Here is a 19783-nt window from a genome sequence, read left to right as displayed (position 1 = left end):
TTATTGTTATGATAGATGGTAGTATGGTACTGCCTCATGGAACATTGATCTCATACATACATTCAATGACTGGGAGATTGATGATTTGGCTACCTTGATGGCGAGATTAGGGTCTCCGCCTAATATCACTCTCGAAGATGATCAACAGGTTTGGGCCTATGATGCCAAAGGTATATTTACTGTTAGATCTTGCTATTCAACCCTCCTTGTTGCCTCACCTAACCAACCTCATATCCTATCATACCTTGTTTATCCTTGGAGTTTCATTTGGAGGGCTAAAATTCCGTCTAGGGTTTCTTTTTTCACTTGGTGTTCGGTTTTGGGTAGAATTTTAACCATTGACAATCTTCGGAAAAGGAAAATGATTATGCCCTTTTTGCTATGATTCAGGAGAATCCGTTGCTCATGCTCTTATCCTTTGCCCTTTTTCTTATGCCATTTGGAACTATTTTATTCAATCTGGTTCAATCTCTTGGGTAGTTGGGTGTGTCCTCGATCTGTTTGTGATATTTTGATGATGTGGTCTAGTCTATGGTCCCCCACCCGCACTAAGAGAAAGTTGTGGAGTATCATTCCCTTTGCGATACTATGGGGTATATGGTTGGAAAGAAACCAGAGACATTTCGAGGATAGAAACCTTGACGTTGCATATTTGATTATTCACATCAAAGGATTGCTTTTCCTTTGGTGTAAGCGGTGGAAGGAGTTCAAGGAGATACCATTCGGGTCCTTTGCTTTTTCTTGGGAGGATATCATCCGAGATGTTTAATCACTGTTGTATTTCTGCTTTTCCTTGTTGTTGTCTTTTATTTTTTGGTTCTTAGTAGGATATGTCATCCTATATTGTAATTATCTTTTATATAGTTTATATATATATTGATCGTTTGCCTCTTCAAAAAAAAAGAGAGGGAAGGTGTTGGTGAATAGGAATCGGTTCAACACTTTTTTATCCACTGTTTATTCACCTTTAGGATATGGAGGTGGTTTCTTGTGTCTTTTGGAGCAATCTGATCTTGTCAGGTTCAATTGTGAATGTTCTTAATAATTAGAAGTGTGATAATCTATCTCGCATTGAGCGTCTTTTGTGGGGTGTTCAGTTTCATGCGATTTGTTGGGGAGTATGGCTCGAAAGAAGTAGTAGAGTATTTGATGATAAAGGGGAGCCATTCGATCATGTTCTCTGCAGTATCAAGGTCATTGTCTGGATATTTTTATTTTTATTTTTTTTCCTAATATAAGGGACATCTTTTATGATGCTGTCGTCTGTAGGTGGATGTAAATGTAATAATCTTTTGGGTTTAGGTGTTATGTGATTTTCTCTATCACATTACATCGTAGTTAATAAAATTATTGTTTATACCTGGTAAAAACAAACAATATTTTAGTATGTGTTTCAGTATTTTGTTTTGGGAAAAGAAGAGAGGAGATAATGAGTTTGAGGAGTTTGTAAGTGTTAGAAATGGGTATCATTGAAGATAACCCAGAATATATGTTTTCAAATCTCCAAAATATATTCTTAAGGTGACTGACTTTATAGAAGGAGAGAAACTTGAGGATCTTAGAACAGAAGGAGAGAAACTTGAGGATCTTAGAACAGAAGGAGAAAGAACTACACAAGATAGTAGAAGAGGTCAAGTTTTTTTGTCTGACTGAGCTAATGTTTGTCAAAGATTTTGGGGAGTGGGTTACATAGATTTTATCTATAATTGCGATACTCTTCTAACCTACGAAGTTACGAGTATGTTTCGGTAAGATTGAGTTGCTTCTTGCCACCTAAGATCATTATGTGTAACTTGTAACATGTAATTATTTTAAACTGAACGAAATGAAATGAATTGAGTATTATCAAAAACATAAAATAAAAATCTTTTAATATTGTCATCTCTACTGCTTCTATCTATGGGCTCATGATGAACCTGGCTCAAGGCCAGGCACATATCCAAGGCAGGTGCACTTAATACATTGATGCAGACATGTAGTTCATTAGGAAATGTGGCAGGTATGGGCTACTGCCTTGGGCCCTTTTAACTGCATAGTTCCTGATTCCTACGTATTGTAAAAAACATTAGCCTAGTCACACAGCCACACACCTAGGTGCATGTGCTCTTCAAATATTATCATTATTTTTCAGTGTTTTGTGAGAATATACTTATTTCGTTAATGATGTTACCTAAGAACTCAAGTCTCAGATCAGTTAAATAACGCATTGACCTGATTATGTGATACACTTCTCCATTGATCTTTAAGCGGTAGATTTATTACTAATATTATACTTTTTGGTGTTATATTCTTTCCCATCTTACTCACTTAGGGTTATGCTTTGTTATGTTTGCAGATGATTCTTCAAGCAAATACTAGACCCAAGCACTTTGGTATCCAGAGGAAGGCTTTGCCTTTAGAACCTTCTCTACTTCTGCGAGAGGCCAACCGTCGACGGGCTTCTCTTTCTGTTGGAAATATGCTTGAATTAAGTACAAATTTCGCTGATGGGTAATGAAAAAGTAGCCATCATGCTGATGGTGCTATTGTTGTTAATGGTGTCTGGATTATTTCTCTTTTGATTCTCATATTTATTGGTGGGTCGATATTTGGACAGCTTAGGTTTGGATGGATCTTTGAGGACACCCCCATCAAATAAAGGTCATGCGAGTTCTATGTCACGAACTAATTCTTCCCCAGGAAATTTTGAGAGCTCGCTTGACCGACCTATGAGACTCTCTGAAATTCATGTTGCTGCTGAGCACGCTTTGCGGAATACAATATCTGATCCTGAGTTATGGAAGTGTCTGTCAACTCTCCAGAACTTTGAGGCAAGTGTTTTGCAGTCCGACTGTTTAAATTGGTTTGAAAATCTGCTCTGGCTATCTGCATGGTTCCTTTATCTAAAGAGTCATTAATGTGTGAATATTCACTTGGTGTACTTTGTTATCTGTTTCCATTCCATCTTGCGATTCGGAATCCTGTTGGCGCATGACATCTGTATTTGGGTTGGGCAGATATCCCCTGCAGAGCATTCAATTTAGACTGGAACTTTAGCTAATAGTTTTCTACAGCTATCAAATGAAGTGACCTGCAAGAGCCTAGAGCCTGTTCAGTTCCATTAAGTTTAAATGTTGTATAATACCTACTCTACCATCTTCATCTCCTGAAAACATATCATGATTACAGATCCTTTTTTGACAATTCATGACATGAGCGAGACTTTTCTGTCTCCACTTAAGAAAATTTCCTCTTTAATGTTTATACAATACAAGAAAATTTTAATTTCTTGGGGAGACAATATTCTTTTTCTTCGCATGGAAATTGTCTCTTGATTTCTCGTGAGACAACGATGGGGACGAAAAAGTTTTCGTGAGGCTAAAGATGTTATGGTGGGGATAAAGAGATGTTCATTTAGAAAAATGGAAGTTTTTTATGTCGGGCCTTTGAAGCCATTATAGTTTTATTAAGTTGTATGATGTGTTTGAAAAATAGGATTGATCCTTGAAAAATAGTTTTGATCCATGTTTCCTAAGCTATTTTTCCTTTTTCTTTTTTGGGTAACCTGTTAACACAAGCACAAACTTGGGTTTTTAGATCTTAACTTATACCTGTGCAGTTCATATTGTGTGGGTGGGGAGACGGCTGTAAATTGTTTTTTTTGTGATGTGCGTGTGTATATATATATATACAATCCCGCTTTAAGAAGTACGTACTTTTTTAACTTAAAATAAGTATGTAAGTTAAAACTTCACCTAGAAAATGAATTCAAACCTATTTTTGTGTGGATATGATGTATTCACCATAAAAATCATCTCTACAAAATTTTAGCTCATTTGGATTCCTCTAACCTAGGCAAAAGATGATTGCAAAAACTTGACATTTCTAGATCGTTAGATTTATTTTTAAAGATGACAACAATTTTTATCTAGGTTAGATGTTTCCAAATGACCTGAAATTTTGTGGAGACGATCTTTATGGTGAGTACATCATATCCACAAAATATTAGGTTTGAATTCATTTTCTAAGTGAAGTTTTAACTTACGTACTTATTTTAAGTTAAAAAAGTACGTACTTCTAAGAGTGGGACTGTATATATATATAAAGTCAAACTTCGTAGGATGAGATATCCCACTCAAATACAACAAAGGGAAAGACAAATACAAGAGCGATACTAAAAAAAGTTACAGCTGTGAGAGAAAACTAAAACAACAGGATGCGATCATGCATGGCCGAGCAAGGAACCCCATCTAAACGTAAAGTACCCGAACAATGTATCTGTCCACTCCTCCCAATACTTCGACCATAGAAAGACAAATCCTTTGATTGCTACAATCACCTATGCCATAGTTGTCGCACATCCATCAAAGTGTTTCCTGTTCCTTTCCAGCCACAAAGCCCACATAGCAAAAGGTAACATGACGGCTGAAATTAACTCCTAATTATTTATGTTGACCCGTGGGTAAAGTTATCTATATAAGAAAATGATATATACGGACCTTATTCTCATCTTTTGTTGTGTGTATAGGTTAGCTCTTAGGAGAGAATCCCTTGAAATTCTTTTTTGTCTCCACTAAATATTTAAATATCTTGTAGGTATGTGTGGTCTGCTATTTTTTTTCATAGAATTAGCAGGTGTAGTATAAAGAAGTTGACAACTTGACATTAACTTTTCTGCTTGTGCCAGCAAAAATATCTGGATCTTACAAAAGGTGCAGCTGATAATTACCACCATTCTTGGTGGAAAAGACACGGAGTTGTCCTTGATGGTGAGATTGCAGCAGTTTACTATAAACATGGAAATTTTGATCTAGCTGCAAAGTCATATGAGAAGGTTTGTGCTCTTTATTCCGGTGAAGGATGGCAAGACCTGTTGGCAGAAGTCCTTCCCAACTTAGCGGAGTGTCAGAAGATACTCAAAGATGAAGCTGGTTATCTCTCATCTTGTGTGAAATTGCTGTCACTAGACAAAGGCTTATTCTTGCCAAAGGAACGCCAAGCATTTCAGTCTGAAGTTGTTCGGCTTGCTCATAGTGAAATGAAGCACCCTGTACCTCTTGATGTATCATCATTAATAACGTTTTCTGGAAATCCTGGTCCCCCACTTGAGCTATGTGATGGGGATCCAGGGACACTATCTGTGACAGTCTGGAGTGGCTTTCCTGATGATATAACTTTGGAATCACTTAGTCTCACACTGACAGCCACATATAGTGCTGATGAGGGTGTTAAGGTATGTTGCGGTTATGCTAACTCTGAAGTCTTACCATTATAATAACTAATGAAAAAGTTCATATCGATTGCATTATTCTGCATCTACAAAGTTATTCACCTTTCTTCAACCTCATTTTCCAGGCAATAACAAGTTCAACCGTTACCATACTTAAGCCTGGCAGGAACAATATTATGCTTGCTATACAGCCACAAAAACCAGGTTCCTACGTGTTGGGTGTTCTTACTGGGCAAATTGGAAATTTGAGGTTTAGATCACACAATTTCTCCAAAGGCGGCCCAGCAGACAGTGATGATTTTATGAGCTATGAGAAACCAACCAGACCTATATTAAAGGTAATGTCTGAACAAATGTTAAGATATGGGATAGCAGAAACTCATAAACTTGGGATTTACATGAGTTTTACCTTTATGTCTCTACTCATTGAAGCCTGCAATGGGCTGTTTTGCCATATGTAGGATGCCATGACCATTGTAGGTTGTATTTTATTATTGTATACTCTCTGGGTAGGCCACTTCTGCAATAACATCATTTCCATATTTGTCAGTGGAAGTGCATATTTAGCGTGTTGTTTTATGCCATATCTAACATGCCATGATCACAATGAAAGATACCTAGCTTGGAACTAATATTTAAGCATACTACTAAACTATGTAACTTGGATATGGCACCTCAGCAAGATATGGGTACACTATATTGAAGTGCTCACCAAAATATCACAATCATTTGATGTATCCAAGCACCATTTATGAAGTATGTGGTAGCATAACTGATGCATGAGCATGGATTGATTAATTAATTAGTAGCTTCTATTTTCATTGGTTTCCTAATTCAATTAGGAATAAGATTTAGGATGGTTTCCTATTTGGAATCCAATCGGATTTAGTAGTTGTTTTCTTATATAAAGGCATCTAGGCTTTCATTGTTAGATGGTTGTTATTGAATATTATTTCTTTCTTCATGTTTGAAGGTTTAAACCCTAGTTTAGGTGTTTGTTATATTAATCATAATTGATGTTCATCCATTGTTGAAGCTTCCGCCAATATAACTCTCTGTATCTTGAATTTTCGTAACTAAGTGGTATCTGTATCTCTCATTCTGCTGCAGATGTAATCCAGGATAATTTTTTTTTCCACTTCTTCTAATAGAGATTCTTTATTAGGTATTCCAAGTACCATTTACGAAGTATGTGGTAGCATTGCTCTCTGTATCTTGAATTTTCGTAACTAAGTGGTATTAGTATCTCTCATTCTAGTGTCACTGTTTGCATATGAACTTAGTGGGAAGCACTTATTAGATATGCGGCAGATCTAGTCTAGGATAATTTTTTTTTCCCACTTCTTCTAATAGAGTGTTTTTTATATTAGGTATTCAAGCCAAGGCCTCTAGTTGATATCAATGCAGCTATTTCATCAGCTTTCTTAATGAATGAGCCTCAGTGGATTGGACTAATAATAAGGCCTATTTACTACTCCCTCAAAGGTGCTGTCTTGCATATAGATACTGGTCCAGGCTTGAAGATTGAGGACTCACATGTTATGGAGATAGAAACCTACAATAAGGTGTTGCAGAGCAGTGTTCACACTGGGATCACTGAGGATGCTAGAGACGATGGGTTAGCTGCTACTAAAGAATTTACACAGTTGACACTGAAAGATGGCAAGGTCCAGTTGCCAGATTGGGCCAATGAGACCACATCTATTTTGTGGTTCCCAGTCCTTGCCATTGACAAGAAGCTCGCTAGAGGAACATCATCAGGTTAGAAGTGGGTTGTTTATTTATGGCTCTTCAAATTTATACACATGGATTTTGTTGAACCCAACTGCTCAATCATCTAATTGACTAATCTTTATTATAAGTTTATAATGTGCAGTTGTTTCCCAGAGACAGAGTATTGTAGATGGAATGAGGACAATAGCTCTAAAGCTTGAATTTGGCATATCCCACAACCAGATATTTGAAAGGTATTTTCTATTCCATTCTCTCATATGAAGTTACGTTTAAGCAATTTACTCACTCACTTCATCGTGAAACTTATCACAATGACAGGACTATTGCTGTGCATTTCACAGACCCTTTTCATGTGAGTACACGTGTTGTAGATAAGTGCAATGATGGTACTCTACTTCTCCAGGTATTATGTTTTGAACTCCTCATCTGTTTGTATATAATGAGTTCGTCAAGTATGTCACATTAAAAAGCATGGGATAATGTCTTGTTCGTGACTTGTGAAATCAATTGTGAAGGTGTCCAATGGTCCTCTGGTCAAGCCTTGGAGGGTTGCCCCCACCCCCTCACACTTCCCACATTTCCCTTTCACCTGGAGCGGAGGGGGTGGGGGAGTGGGAGAGGGTTGAGGTGTAGGGGTTACATTTTGGTAAGTCCAACCGATAAAAAGAGATGTACCACATGATCTGTAGACGACATCATCTCTTCATTGAGCCACTGGAGTATTTCCGTGTTAGACTCAACACTGTTTATTCTAACCATACTGAAACAGACAACAGAATCATGGAATCACGAGAGGTTCTTTTCTGATACTGTTATGTTACTGGGAGATATTTGAGATTGTCATGATTACTGGGGTTCGTCTTTAATAAGAAGCTTAAGCATTTGAAACTCAAATTGCGAGAATGGAATAGGGATAAGTTCTGTAGAATTGATCTGGAAATTAAGGAATGTCAGAAAATATTGGGTGAGCTGGAACAAAAAGAGGAACAAATGGATCTCTCTAACCAGGAACTTGTTCTTAAAGATGAAACAAACAAGATATTGGAGCAACAGCTGAACAGGGAAGAAACTTATTGGTTTTCAAGGGCAAAGACTAAATGGAACAAGGAAGGGGAGAGGTGCACAGGCTATTTCCATCGGTTTGCTAATGCTCGTTTTCATAGCAATTCGATTACAAAATTAAAAATTGATGGCCAGTGGGTTAAAGATCAGGTGGTAATGAAAAAGCACATTGTTGATTATTATTCCAGCCTATACAAAGAGGAATGTTTGGACAGACCTACTCTTGATGGGCTAGAGTTACCGTGTATAGAGGAGGAACTAGCTGTATGGATGGAGAGGAACTTTGAGGAAGATGAAGTCAAAAGGGCTCTCGACTCTTTAGCAGGTGAAAAATCTCTTGGACCAGATGGATTTGCAATGATAGTGTACAAAAGTTGCTGGCACTTTATGAAAGATTCTGTCATGGAGGTGGTCCGTGAACTGCAGGAAAACTCATTTATTAACTGGAGATTCAATTCTACTTTTATCACATTGGTTCCGAAAGTGGATGGGGCAGCTACAGTGGCGGAATACAGACCTATCAGCTTACTGGGTGGAGTGTATAAGATCATAGCTAAAGTGTTAACACTTTGGCTTAAGAGTGTGATGCACAAACTGGTTGGGGCATATCAAGGATCATCTTTAGAGGGACGACAAATTCAAGATGCGGTTTTGATAGCAAATGAACTTATTGATGCCCGTCGAAGGAATGGTGATCTTGGACTGATTTGTAAGATTGATTTTACGAAAGCATTCGATAGTGTAAGCTAGTCCTTCATTGACTATTTGCTGGGTAGATATGGTTTCAGAATTAAATGGAGACGGTGGATCAAAGCATGTTTATCTACAACACACTTTTCAGTCCTGGTCAATGGCATCCCTGAAGGATTCTTCACTAGCACAAAGGGCCTGCGACAGGGAGATCCTCTATCCCCATTGTTGTTTGTGCTTGTCGCAGAGTCACTAACAAGGATGGTATTCAAAGCTCAAGACAATGGTATGATTATGGGGTTTAAAGCTTCAGCTACAAGTCCGGGTATTCCCATACTCCAATACGCCGACGATACTATCTTCTTTTTTGATGCTAGAGAAGACCAAGTGCTCAATTTAAAGGCTATCCTAATGTGGTTTGACGCGGTCTCAGGGTTGCATGTTAATCTGAGTAAGACTAACCTATATGGAGTGAATGACATCCCCAATTTGGATGCTTTGGCCATGGTTTTGGGCTGTAGGACTGGTTCATTACCATCATCATATCCGGGTTACCGTTATTTCAGCCGGGTATAAGGCCAAAAGTATGTGGAACCCAGTCATTGAAAGATGCAGCAAAAGATTAGCTATTTGGAAGCGCAAATTTTTGTCAAAAGGAGGTAGGATTATCCTTATCAAGTCCACACTTGCTAGTATGCCCGTCTACTTTCTTTCTTTACTCATTATTCCAGTATCGGTGGCCGAATTACTTGAGAAAATGATGAGGGACTTTCTTTGGGGTACGACAAATGAGGTGCAACGTTATAATTTGATATCTTGGGAAAGAGTATGCCTTCCAAAACAGTATGGTGGACTTGGTTTTAGACGTATTCGAGATGTGAATGCCTCTTTGCTTTCTAAGTGGATTTGGCGTTTTGGTAGTGAAGAAGAGGGTTTGTGGAAAGATGTGATCAGGGATAAATATGGAGTTGTCGGAACAGGATGGTTCACGAAAAAAGTCAGCCAATCACATGGATGCAGTCTTTGGAAAGGATGCAATCTTTGGAAAGGAATCATGAATCACAAAGATATGGTAGAGAGAGAGTTAAGTTTCAAGCTTGGAAACGGAGAAAGAATTATGTTATGTGATGATAAGTGGTGCTCGCAAATGCCTCTAAAAGAACGTTTCAAAGATTTGTATGTCATTTCTAGTAACAAGTCTGGGACTTTTCAGCAACACGTTATATGGGATAATGGTGTACAATCGTGGGATCTGAAATTTAGAAGGAATTTGTTCGATAGGGAGCTACTACAAATCTGTGAGTTTCTGGATTTGCTTGCTACTCAAAGGGTTAATGAAGATCATGATAAATGGAAGTGGTCAGGGAAGGTTCAACCGTTTACTCCGAAGTCAATGTATGAGTTGATCGAGGAAAAGAGGATACAAGCTTTGCACTTGGGAGTCCTTAATTTTCCATTTAGCAAAGTTTGGAATAATAGAGTTCCAACCAAAGTCTCATTCTTTGTTTGGGCTTTATGCTGGGGGAGCACCTTGACGTGCGATAATTTTTCGAAAGAGAGGCAAAATCCTAGTTAACAGGTGTGTCATGTGTACTAAAGAGGAGGAAACTATTCAGCACTTATTCATGGATTGTGAAATTACACAAATTATATGGGATTATTTCATGCATTCTCTTAAGTGTCGGGGTGACGCATCACAAGGTCTGATGGGGCAGTTCAACTGCAAGCCAGATGGTAGAATCTCCACTACCGGTCGGATTTTGGCAAAGGTTATAGCTCACGCAGTTACATGGTCCATATGGTTGGAACGCAATCGTCGAACTTTTGATGATGAGTTTAGGGATGTCCAACAGCTTATAGTCAAATGTAAAACTCTTATGTGGGCATGGGTGTCTTTCTTACCTAGTGTTAGAGGTTTGAAATTGGACGACCTCATTTTTAGATGGGAGTCTGTGATTGAGGGGTAGCATTTATATGTATTTCTAGTAGTGTGAATCTCTCACACTACATCTTCATTACTATTAATATAAAATTTTGTTTTGCTGATAAAAAAAAAAAAAAATCTAGCGAACGTGTTCATAAACTCTGTCATCCCCTTGACGAATTTTATTTCTAAAGCTTCTGTTTGTTTCATTTACTGAAGGTCACACTACACTCCCAAGTAAAGGCCACCTTGACGATCCATGATGCTTGGCTGGATCTTCAACCTGGATTTGTTCATATGGGGCAAGGCGATGGGAGGCCAAGTTCAAGCTTCTTCCCACTTGTCATCTCTCCGTCATCGAGAGCAGGAATCCTTTTTGGAATTCGCTTAGGAAGTGTGACTACTGAAGGTAAGCTACAATAACTAATGAAGTAAAATATGTCAAAAAGTAGAAAATAAATGGAAATGAACTAATGTAATAGCTTCCGACACAGTCTCAAATCCTTTTAGTGAACACTTAATTTATAGTGAACAAAAGTGTGATTAGCAATCATACGATTACACATACCATCTCGTTCTTTTGTTTCCAACGGTGATATTGCAACTGATGTATTATCAATCCCGATGCATTGATAATAAGAACAATTGTTAGATACTTACCAAAATTGGATTTGGAGTGAAGGAAGCTTGGCGCACATCAGTACAGTGCAGTTCCGAGACCTAAAACCAGACATCATTTGCTCTGTTGACAAAAGAATCTTGCGGACTGAGCTTGTCCATGCATCACTACATTTATGTTTGTTGCCTTGTTGGTAGTTTTAGTTTCAGTTAGTACATAAAACGGTCAGGCAATAGCACAATGCGTTATCACTGTGTATAATAGAAAACTGTTGCTAGATCCTCTATTTTGCTTTTGTATGCATATTGAATACAAGATGAAGGGTCGAGCCAGGGGTGAAGACACTACGTGTCGAATACACGGATGCATTAAGCCTATGATTTCAAACCATGGTATCGTTTAAACTCTACAAGTCTAGGAACACAATTTATTAACATAGCACAACTCCACGATGCACCAGTTGCATAGTAATTTATTTGTATGGAGGTACTTGGTATTTTCTTGACCCCAAGAAATAGTTGTGTATGTACAGAAAAGTAGTTTTTTTCCTCCCCACTTAGCTTTGTCAACATGTCCTACTTCATATTGGTCGCCGTCTTCGACATTCAGTATCCTAACACATTTACCCATGTTAATATAACTTAGTGTCCTTGGGATTATTTCATGCATTCTCTGAAGTGTCATGGTGACACATCACAAGGTCTGATGGGGCAGTTCAACTGCAAGCCAGATGGTATAATCTCCACTGCCGGTCGGATACTGGAAAAGGTTATAGCTCACACACTTACATGGTCCGTATGGTTGGAATGCAATCGTCGAACTTTCGATGATGAGTCCAGGGATGTCCAGCAGCTTATTGTCAAATGTAAAACACTTATGTGGGCATGGGTGTCTTTCTTACATAATGTTAGAGGTTTGAAATTGGAAGACCTCATTTTTAGATGGGACTCTGGTTGAGGGCTAGCCTATATATGTAATTCTGGTAGTGTGAATCTCTCACACTACATTTTCATTATTATTATTATAAAATATTGTTTTGCTGATAATATATATAACTAACCGTAAAAAATATTATTAAATGTAGATGATTGATTTACTATTTATGACCTTATTCAAATTCCTTGACCACAGTTCTGTTTTTGTCAAGGAAGATATAGGTGCATGTAAGTTTTCTAACTGTTTCCAAATAATGGAGAATGACAGTTTTGAGCATTGTCTATAAAGGGGTTTGGAGGTCTTTGCATTGAGCTCCTCGAGGATTCGGCGTGAGTATCCTCAATTTAATGCCTTAATCCAAGTTAATACTGGACAGATGAATGGTCACATCTGGGGTGGAAATCTAATCCCACAGGCGGTGAATAATGGTGGCAGAGAGAACATAAGTCACAAGAGAGACCAATACAAAGTCCAGTCGAAGAAACAGGGTAAGGAGTAAAAAAATCTGGTATACAAGGGCAAGAGCAGCAAATCCCCCCCATGTAGATCCAGCCCAAATGAAAACTTGAAGGGAGAAATAAGGAGGTAATGTGAACAGCCAACTGGGGATAGAAAAGTTATAGAAACTTCAATATGTGAATAAAATCATAGTTTTGTTATTGAAAAAGAGAAGAAGAAACAAATGTGGAGAAGAAGAGAGAAAAGAGTATAAGGTATTTTTAGATTTGGTTTTATATATAACTGTGCGCAAGATAGAAACATTCGCCCTAAAAAGTGTGTGTATTTAGTGGCAGAAGTACTGAATCCAAAGGCCCATACTGACCAAGACCTTACGGACTGAAGAACAGTCTTTATATAATAGAAACTTCCTAAAAAGTCCCTTGGGCAGTCCTTAATTCCCCTTGGGAGATTTTTCTTAGAACTCTAACAATGAGGCAAGAGGTGGGAGGATAACTGATCTTGGGAAGGTGGTTACGGTGTATCAGGGTTGAGCAAAAGTACAATATTCTCAAGAAGAGAATCCTATCTGCGATGGGAAAATAAAAAAGTGAGGAAAAGTGAGAATTATGGAGACAAAAGCAGAAAATTGGCAGCAAAATAGGCTAAATAGGGAAGTAGACAAGACGGTGCAAGGAGGTGATATCTAGATTGATAAGGTAGGAAGAGAGATAGGGAGGGGAAGGAAACATGTGCTATGGTGGAGTGTCACAAAGGTTGGGGATAGAAAATGAAGAGGAATTCTTTACCTTTGGAGAACAATGCAGTATTAACACTTCTAAGTACAAGGAGAATATTAAAAGGGTGTTGGAAGTTATTCGAAAGCAGAGTGGTGGAGTAGCTAGGTGGGACTTAGGAAGGGAGAGAGTGCAGTCGACTTAGAGAATCGTAGCTGCCTTAACTTAGATGCTCTCGTTTGTTTAGTCTTTTTGGGGAGTTTCTTTTTACTGTGCAGTAGACGCTTTTCGTGCTTGCTTTTTTTAGTTTTTTCTATTTTCCTTTTTGGCTCCTTTTATGTATATATACATACATTCTTTTATCGATAAAAAAAGATTAATATGCAAGTGATATTAAAAAAATTTACATGTAGTGTTTTAGTTAGGGATGGCGAAAACCATTTTACCATGTATTATATTTTGTATTTGTATTTGTGTTTTTGGTTGTTAAAATTTATTGATCCATATGAGTTTTTGGTTTTGGTATATATATACTCTACTCTTCTCTTATTGCCAGAGGCCATTTAGTTTTGCGAAAGGTTCTTTTCTTGTATGATCAAAATGCCCCTGAATCCAAACAAACAAATTCATCTATTCTTGTTTATTTCTCAAAGTCATCAACATAATCTTCTTAAAGAACCCATTTTCTCTCCGACACAATTAGATTTTTACTCTTCAAGAACAAGTGTGAAAGTAGCATACATGGTAGTTACAACCCCATTTCCAAAACTAATTTGAGTTTGCATTTATTTATTTATTTATTAGCGAGGTTGTTATTAGTATACTTAATCCCCATTTTGTCATGGTTTCCTCACTCTATCTCAAAATTACACGTACATAAACTCTTCCAATGACTTCCCAGTCCTACCTTTTTTAGTGCAGACCTGGAAGATGACATCCAAAGAAGAAATTCTAATACTTTAACTAATGTAGGACTAGGGTTGTCAATGGATCAGTTTGGGTCGGATTCTGGAAAATCCGAACCGAACCGATAAGATAATTGGGTACCCGAAACCGAACTGACCCAAATGGAAAACTATAAAATCAATTAAATCCTAAATTAAATCGATTAATTTCAGCCACACAATTGATAAAATCTATACAAAATTAATCTTAAATAGTACTAAAATGCTATTTTATATCGGTTCAGTGGAAGGCAAACCCAAAACCAAACCAATATCTTATTGAAACTCAAAATTGAACCCATTACCGAACTGAAACCGAATTACCAAAACCCAAACCGCTTTTTATCAGTTTGGTTTGGGTCGGTTATCGGGTTATCAAAACCCATTGAGAGGCCTATGTAGGACAATATACCTATGCTATAGTTGCACAAAAAATAGAATTTTTTTTTTCTTCTATGTTCTAGAAGAGGTTTTTTTAAGAGTAGTAATTTCTAAATTTGTGTCCAACTAGAATTGGAATTAGCTTCTATTCGCAAATGCTTGGAGTCCTAGGAACCATATCCAATATGGCTTGTCTACTGTTTTGTAATCAACCATTATGATTATCAAATTGAATTGAAGTGTTTGTTCTTCAAGTTTATTTATTTATTATCTGTTTGTCTCTTCTTCTCTTAACCTAACATTGTGTAATTTGTCATACACATCTATGGAGATTATTATGCATACACACAGAAAATCTGATATAAGCTTTTGTATTGCGCCCCTAACAAATGGTTTCTGTTGTTAAAAGTCTCTCAAAGATGAGATTTCTCATATGCGATAGTATTGCTTACATATCAAGGATAAGTGTAGAAGGTATCTACTGAAGTCTCAAACGTTTTTGCATACTGCATTTTGCTATATAGTTTGGCTGTTTTTGTTTTTTGAGTCAGCACTAGGTGCATTAGCTCTTTCTTGGTAGGTAAGGTAAGCATGTGAATTCGTTGTCAAGTGCTGACATGGTAAACAAACACAATGTCATCAATTTTCAGCTCCACAAACATAAGTTTCCGTTAATTCAATAGAATGAATTGGATATTCTCTCTTTTAAGTTTATTTTTTTTTTTTTTTTTTTTCGCAGATGAAACTGAGGTACTGGAACACGGTAGTATATTAAATATCAGTTACAGAATCACTGGCGATCGGACCATTGGTGCACATGCCCCCGTGGATGTAGAATCTTCTGAATCTGATACTAATGAACGGGGTCTGCTCTTCAGGAGTGTACTTGTTCTGCATAGACCAGTGCTTGACCCATGTCTGGCAGTTGGTTTTCTTCCATTCTCAGGTAGCCTCAGAGTTGGACAGCTGATCAGCATGAAATGGAGAGTTGAAAGGTTAAAGGATTTTGAGGAGCATGCAGTTTCCCTTGAAAATGTAAGTCATGAGAAGCTTTTATTCTTGATAGTTTACTTGAGAGACGTAGGGAGAAGCCTTCATGACCCCTTCTATCACCTCCACGTCATTGTTTTTGTCAAGGTAAAGTAGTTGTATGTGGGTTGGCCAAACTAGTTTCAAACATTTTCACTGTTGAGAAATTCCTCCTTCCTAGGACGTTCAGTAGCTGATTCTTGGAATCTTGGCATCTTTTAGTTCAACCTTGTTTTTCGAGTTGTAGCTGTTTATTTATGTATTATTACTAAGTCTTAACTTCTGATTCTTGGTACTTTGTCAAGTATATAAAAACTTGAATCCTACATGTCAACTGGTTTGTCAAGTATTATTACCGTTCAAATTGTGGTAAGTCGGTAACTTAGTTTAGGAGTCTATACAGTCAACTGGTTTTTGTTGGTAGCTTCTCCACATATCTCCTCGTAGCCTTTCTTGCATCTGTCCAAGGAAACAAAGAGTCCAGTATACTAGAAAAAACTTGTTTCCTTTCGAGTGTCTCCATGGTCTCAACCCTCTCTTCGTTAAACAGCCTGATTGGATTCGAGGGTAGGGTCCCTAGCCTTCCATCACATGCCTCATAGTAACATACCAGTAATATTCAATTTGAAATAACATCTGGACTCAGCAACCTCAATTCCTTAAATGTTCTTCTCAAGTTGGAAATTGATTTCTTTATTCAGTTAATATCTTATTCTTAAAATTTAAACTTAAAGAGTTTTAACACATGACGACAACTTTAGGAATCTGTGTCTAAAGAACTTAGGTACTTCATCTTTTTGAGGTTCTGGTACTTCTTGTTGAACAGGATGAGGTGTTTTATGAACTCAATGCAAATGCTGAGACTTGGATGATAGCTGGGAGAAAGAAAGGCCATGTTTCCTTCGCAAAAAAGCAAGGTTGGTAGATTTATGACGAGTGAACTTTTCCGCTAGCCTACAAGCTACTTAAGTTGTGCAATTGGTTCCTGTGTCATTCTTGCAATCAACACAGTTTGAAGATGTAGAATCCATGATTTTGTAGCTTGCAAAACGTGAATTGAAGTATTTGGTCTACCCAACCAGGCTTAATATTTAAACACATCTAAGCAGTCGAAGTACAATTAAAATGATGCAGGTTCAAGGATTGTTATCTCAATTATTTGTGTGCCCCTGGTGTCTGGATATGTTCGTCCTCCACAACTTGCACTGCCTAATGTTGACAAAGCGAATATAAGCTGCAACCCTGCTGGGCCGCACCTGGTTTGTGTCATGCCTCCAACTCTCAGCTCCTCGTTTTGCATCGCAACCTGAAGCTGATGTGGTTAGTCTTTTCAGATCGCTCACTCCAGGGAAGATAATTCTAGTTAAAGGGAAGGTGATAGTGCTCATTTAGTTTAGGATTTTCAAAATGCCGCAGGAAAAGAATCCAAATGCATGTGCTCGTGAGCTGGATGTCATCCAAATTTATGAATTCTCAAGTTATTCTGTTGAATGTATAGGGAGCCTTAAAATAATTTTAATCTGTATAACAAGAGAAAGTGGTATTATATGACAGAATACTGGGTTTGTAATTTTGTATGCGTTACACAGGGACATGGGAGAGGAATTATATATTGGCAATTTTTGTTTTTGTTTTATTGGAATCTTTTCGCATAAGAACTATTCAACATTTCAAATGTGATAATGTCATGTGCAAGAGACCACCCCTCTAAAGAAGTAAAGAGAAACACAATATAGTATGGAACTGTACGATTTTAATCTAGCAGCCTCAATTGGGAAATTAGTAGTGTAATACATTGTGTGAGTGTGTACTTCAACCATGATACAAGCTATCTAAGCATCCCACGTGGAAATTAACCTAAGCAACAGATTGGAGTTAAGGAGTTAAAAGGTGACTAACATAGCGACCATAGCGTGGTAGTGGGGAAGGAATGAAGGATCAGCCCAACCAAATTATTTAGAACCGGACCAAAACAAAAAACAAAAAAGGCAGAAGAAGGGTTTCATAGATTCACAGTAGCATTCTTTCTATAGGTGTGACTTCAGAAGCTGGTTTTTAGTCTCCTTTTTGTTATTTTAGCTAGTTAAAGAGGACGATCATTTTAGAGGTGTGGATCACAAATATGATATTCTCTCGTGCTACTCCGTTTCAGAATTTGAACGCCTTGAGAATTCTACTTTCGGCTTTGTTCATTTTGGTGAATTTCCTTTTCGCTTTAACAATGAAATATATTGCTGATCTTTGGAAAGGCAGGTATACTGAGAAGGGCAAACTGATGCTTAGAGAAAACGGGACAGTGGTTCTCTTCACCGTCATATTGGTGTGCTATGCTCATTATTTGCTCATTTTCATGTTGTTTCACTTCAGGTTATTGGCCAAGTTGTTGAGACAAACACCAAGGTTGATCGGTGCCAATCTTAGAGAAAACGGGACAGTGGTGCAGTAGCTAGTTTTATCATATCCATCGTTATGTTTGTTTTGGTTTTCTTTACTTCTTTATTTTAGTTCCCGAATTACATATATTCTTCATTATTTGTTTATATTGCTAGTCACCTTCAATTTTTAGTGGAGTTGGAATTTTAATTTCTTTGATTAAAAGATTAGTAAATCTTCATATTTCGTTCTTAATTCGTTTAGCACATGTTCACAACCAGTGAGATATTCGCTGAGAAAATCACTGTACTAAGACATGGAGATATGATTTATGAGAAATCCATGCGGGTCCGGGTCATATATAAAAGTTGAAAGTGTTAGAATATTTGTTATATTAGTTAGGATTAGCAAGTATCTTGTAATCTTAGTAAGATTATTATCTTCTCCTAGATATGTAGATTTAGAAAATATTCTATATTCCTGTATATATACCTACTGTTTATATTAATAAAGACATTAGAAATACTCAGTAAAACATCTTTGACATGGTATGCCAACTCCGATTTCCTTTTCATTACCCCATTACTATAGGAATCAGAGTTTTTTTTGGTGTTTTTTTTTTTTTTTTTTTTTTTTTTTTGTTAAACTTTCTGGTCATATAATACAATCTGTTACACTATATCAGATTGTATTTATTACTCTCTTCTTCCTTATCGTTCTTGTCTATTGATCTAATTCATTGTTTATGTTTTATATCATAATGACAGACTTACCTACTAATAATGATTCCGTTGTTGTGCATTCCAATAACGATTTAGCTGTCATGTCTTCTAACTCGAAGAGTCACTTAGTCATCAACTCATTGGATTTGTTGCCGGTCGGTATATCTAACTCTGCTCTTATTGCTTTTTTTTGGAAATAGTGATTGGATAATTGACATGGGTGCTACTGATCATATGACTTGCGATCGCTATAAATTTAATCATTTCTCCTCTAGTTGTTCCAAATCAGTCATTACTAATGCTAATGGTGTGTCATCTCCAGTTGTTGGTGTTGGCACTGTACCTCTGTCCCATTTTTTTATCTATCCATGATGTTTGCTTTGTTCTTTTCTACTCACTGTATTTTTCAGAACACCCTTACCAAGGAGAGGATTGGCAGTGATAAACAAAGTGGAGGATTGTACTATCTAGAGGATGGTTTTCAACGGTCTAATCAAAGAGTCCAAGCTCATGTTATAAGTGACGATAAGGTTAATAAAAATAAAGGTGAGATTTGGCTTTGGCATAGACGACTAGGACATCCCTCATTTGGTTATCTTAGAAGATTATTTCCATCTATATTTAATAGTTATAGTCTTTTTAATTTTGCTCGTGAAACCTGTGTAATGGCGAAAAACCATCGTATTGTTTTCTCTTCGAGTGATAATAGAGCTGATGCTCTTTTTTCTTTAGTTCATTAAGATGTTTGGGGTCCTGCCCCACGTTCTACACATAACAGGATGAAATGGTTTATTAATTTTGTCGATGACTGCACTCGGATAACTTGGGTATATTTTTTGAAACATAAAAGTGATGTCTATACAATTTTTCCCTTTTCCATTAGATATTGCTCACACAGTTTGGAATCTCTGTAAAGGTTGTTCGCTCTGATAATAGGGGTGAGTATTTCAAAAAGGAATTAACTGGCTTTATGCATTCGACTGGT

General features: G+C 37.2%; 1 protein-coding gene across 1 annotated transcript in view; it reads left to right on the top strand.

Annotated features, from left to right (window-relative positions):
• The window catches only part of CLUB (TRAPP II complex TRAPPC10/CLUB), a 37221-nt gene extending 19882 nt beyond the window's left edge, over nucleotides 1–17339 (top strand). The window contains exons 11-21 of the mRNA XM_086584675.1: nucleotides 2336–2490; nucleotides 2597–2810; nucleotides 4667–5212; nucleotides 5335–5547; nucleotides 6580–6970; nucleotides 7086–7176; nucleotides 7262–7346; nucleotides 10839–11028; nucleotides 15414–15709; nucleotides 16530–16620; nucleotides 16838–17339. Coding sequence (XP_086440801.1) covers nucleotides 2336–2490; nucleotides 2597–2810; nucleotides 4667–5212; nucleotides 5335–5547; nucleotides 6580–6970; nucleotides 7086–7176; nucleotides 7262–7346; nucleotides 10839–11028; nucleotides 15414–15709; nucleotides 16530–16620; nucleotides 16838–17013 — 2448 coding nt within the window. The 3' untranslated portion in view covers nucleotides 17014–17339. The remainder of the gene's footprint in view (nucleotides 1–2335; nucleotides 2491–2596; nucleotides 2811–4666; nucleotides 5213–5334; nucleotides 5548–6579; nucleotides 6971–7085; nucleotides 7177–7261; nucleotides 7347–10838; nucleotides 11029–15413; nucleotides 15710–16529; nucleotides 16621–16837) is intronic.
• Nucleotides 17340–19783: the final 2444 nt, after the last annotated feature.

This window comes from Coptis chinensis, chromosome 9 (genome assembly GCF_015680905.1).
Source record: "Coptis chinensis isolate HL-2020 chromosome 9, ASM1568090v1, whole genome shotgun sequence".
NCBI lineage: Eukaryota > Viridiplantae > Streptophyta > Magnoliopsida > Ranunculales > Ranunculaceae > Coptis > Coptis chinensis.
Note: the sequence above shows the minus strand (reverse complement) of the source record. Positions and strands in the feature narration are given on the sequence as shown.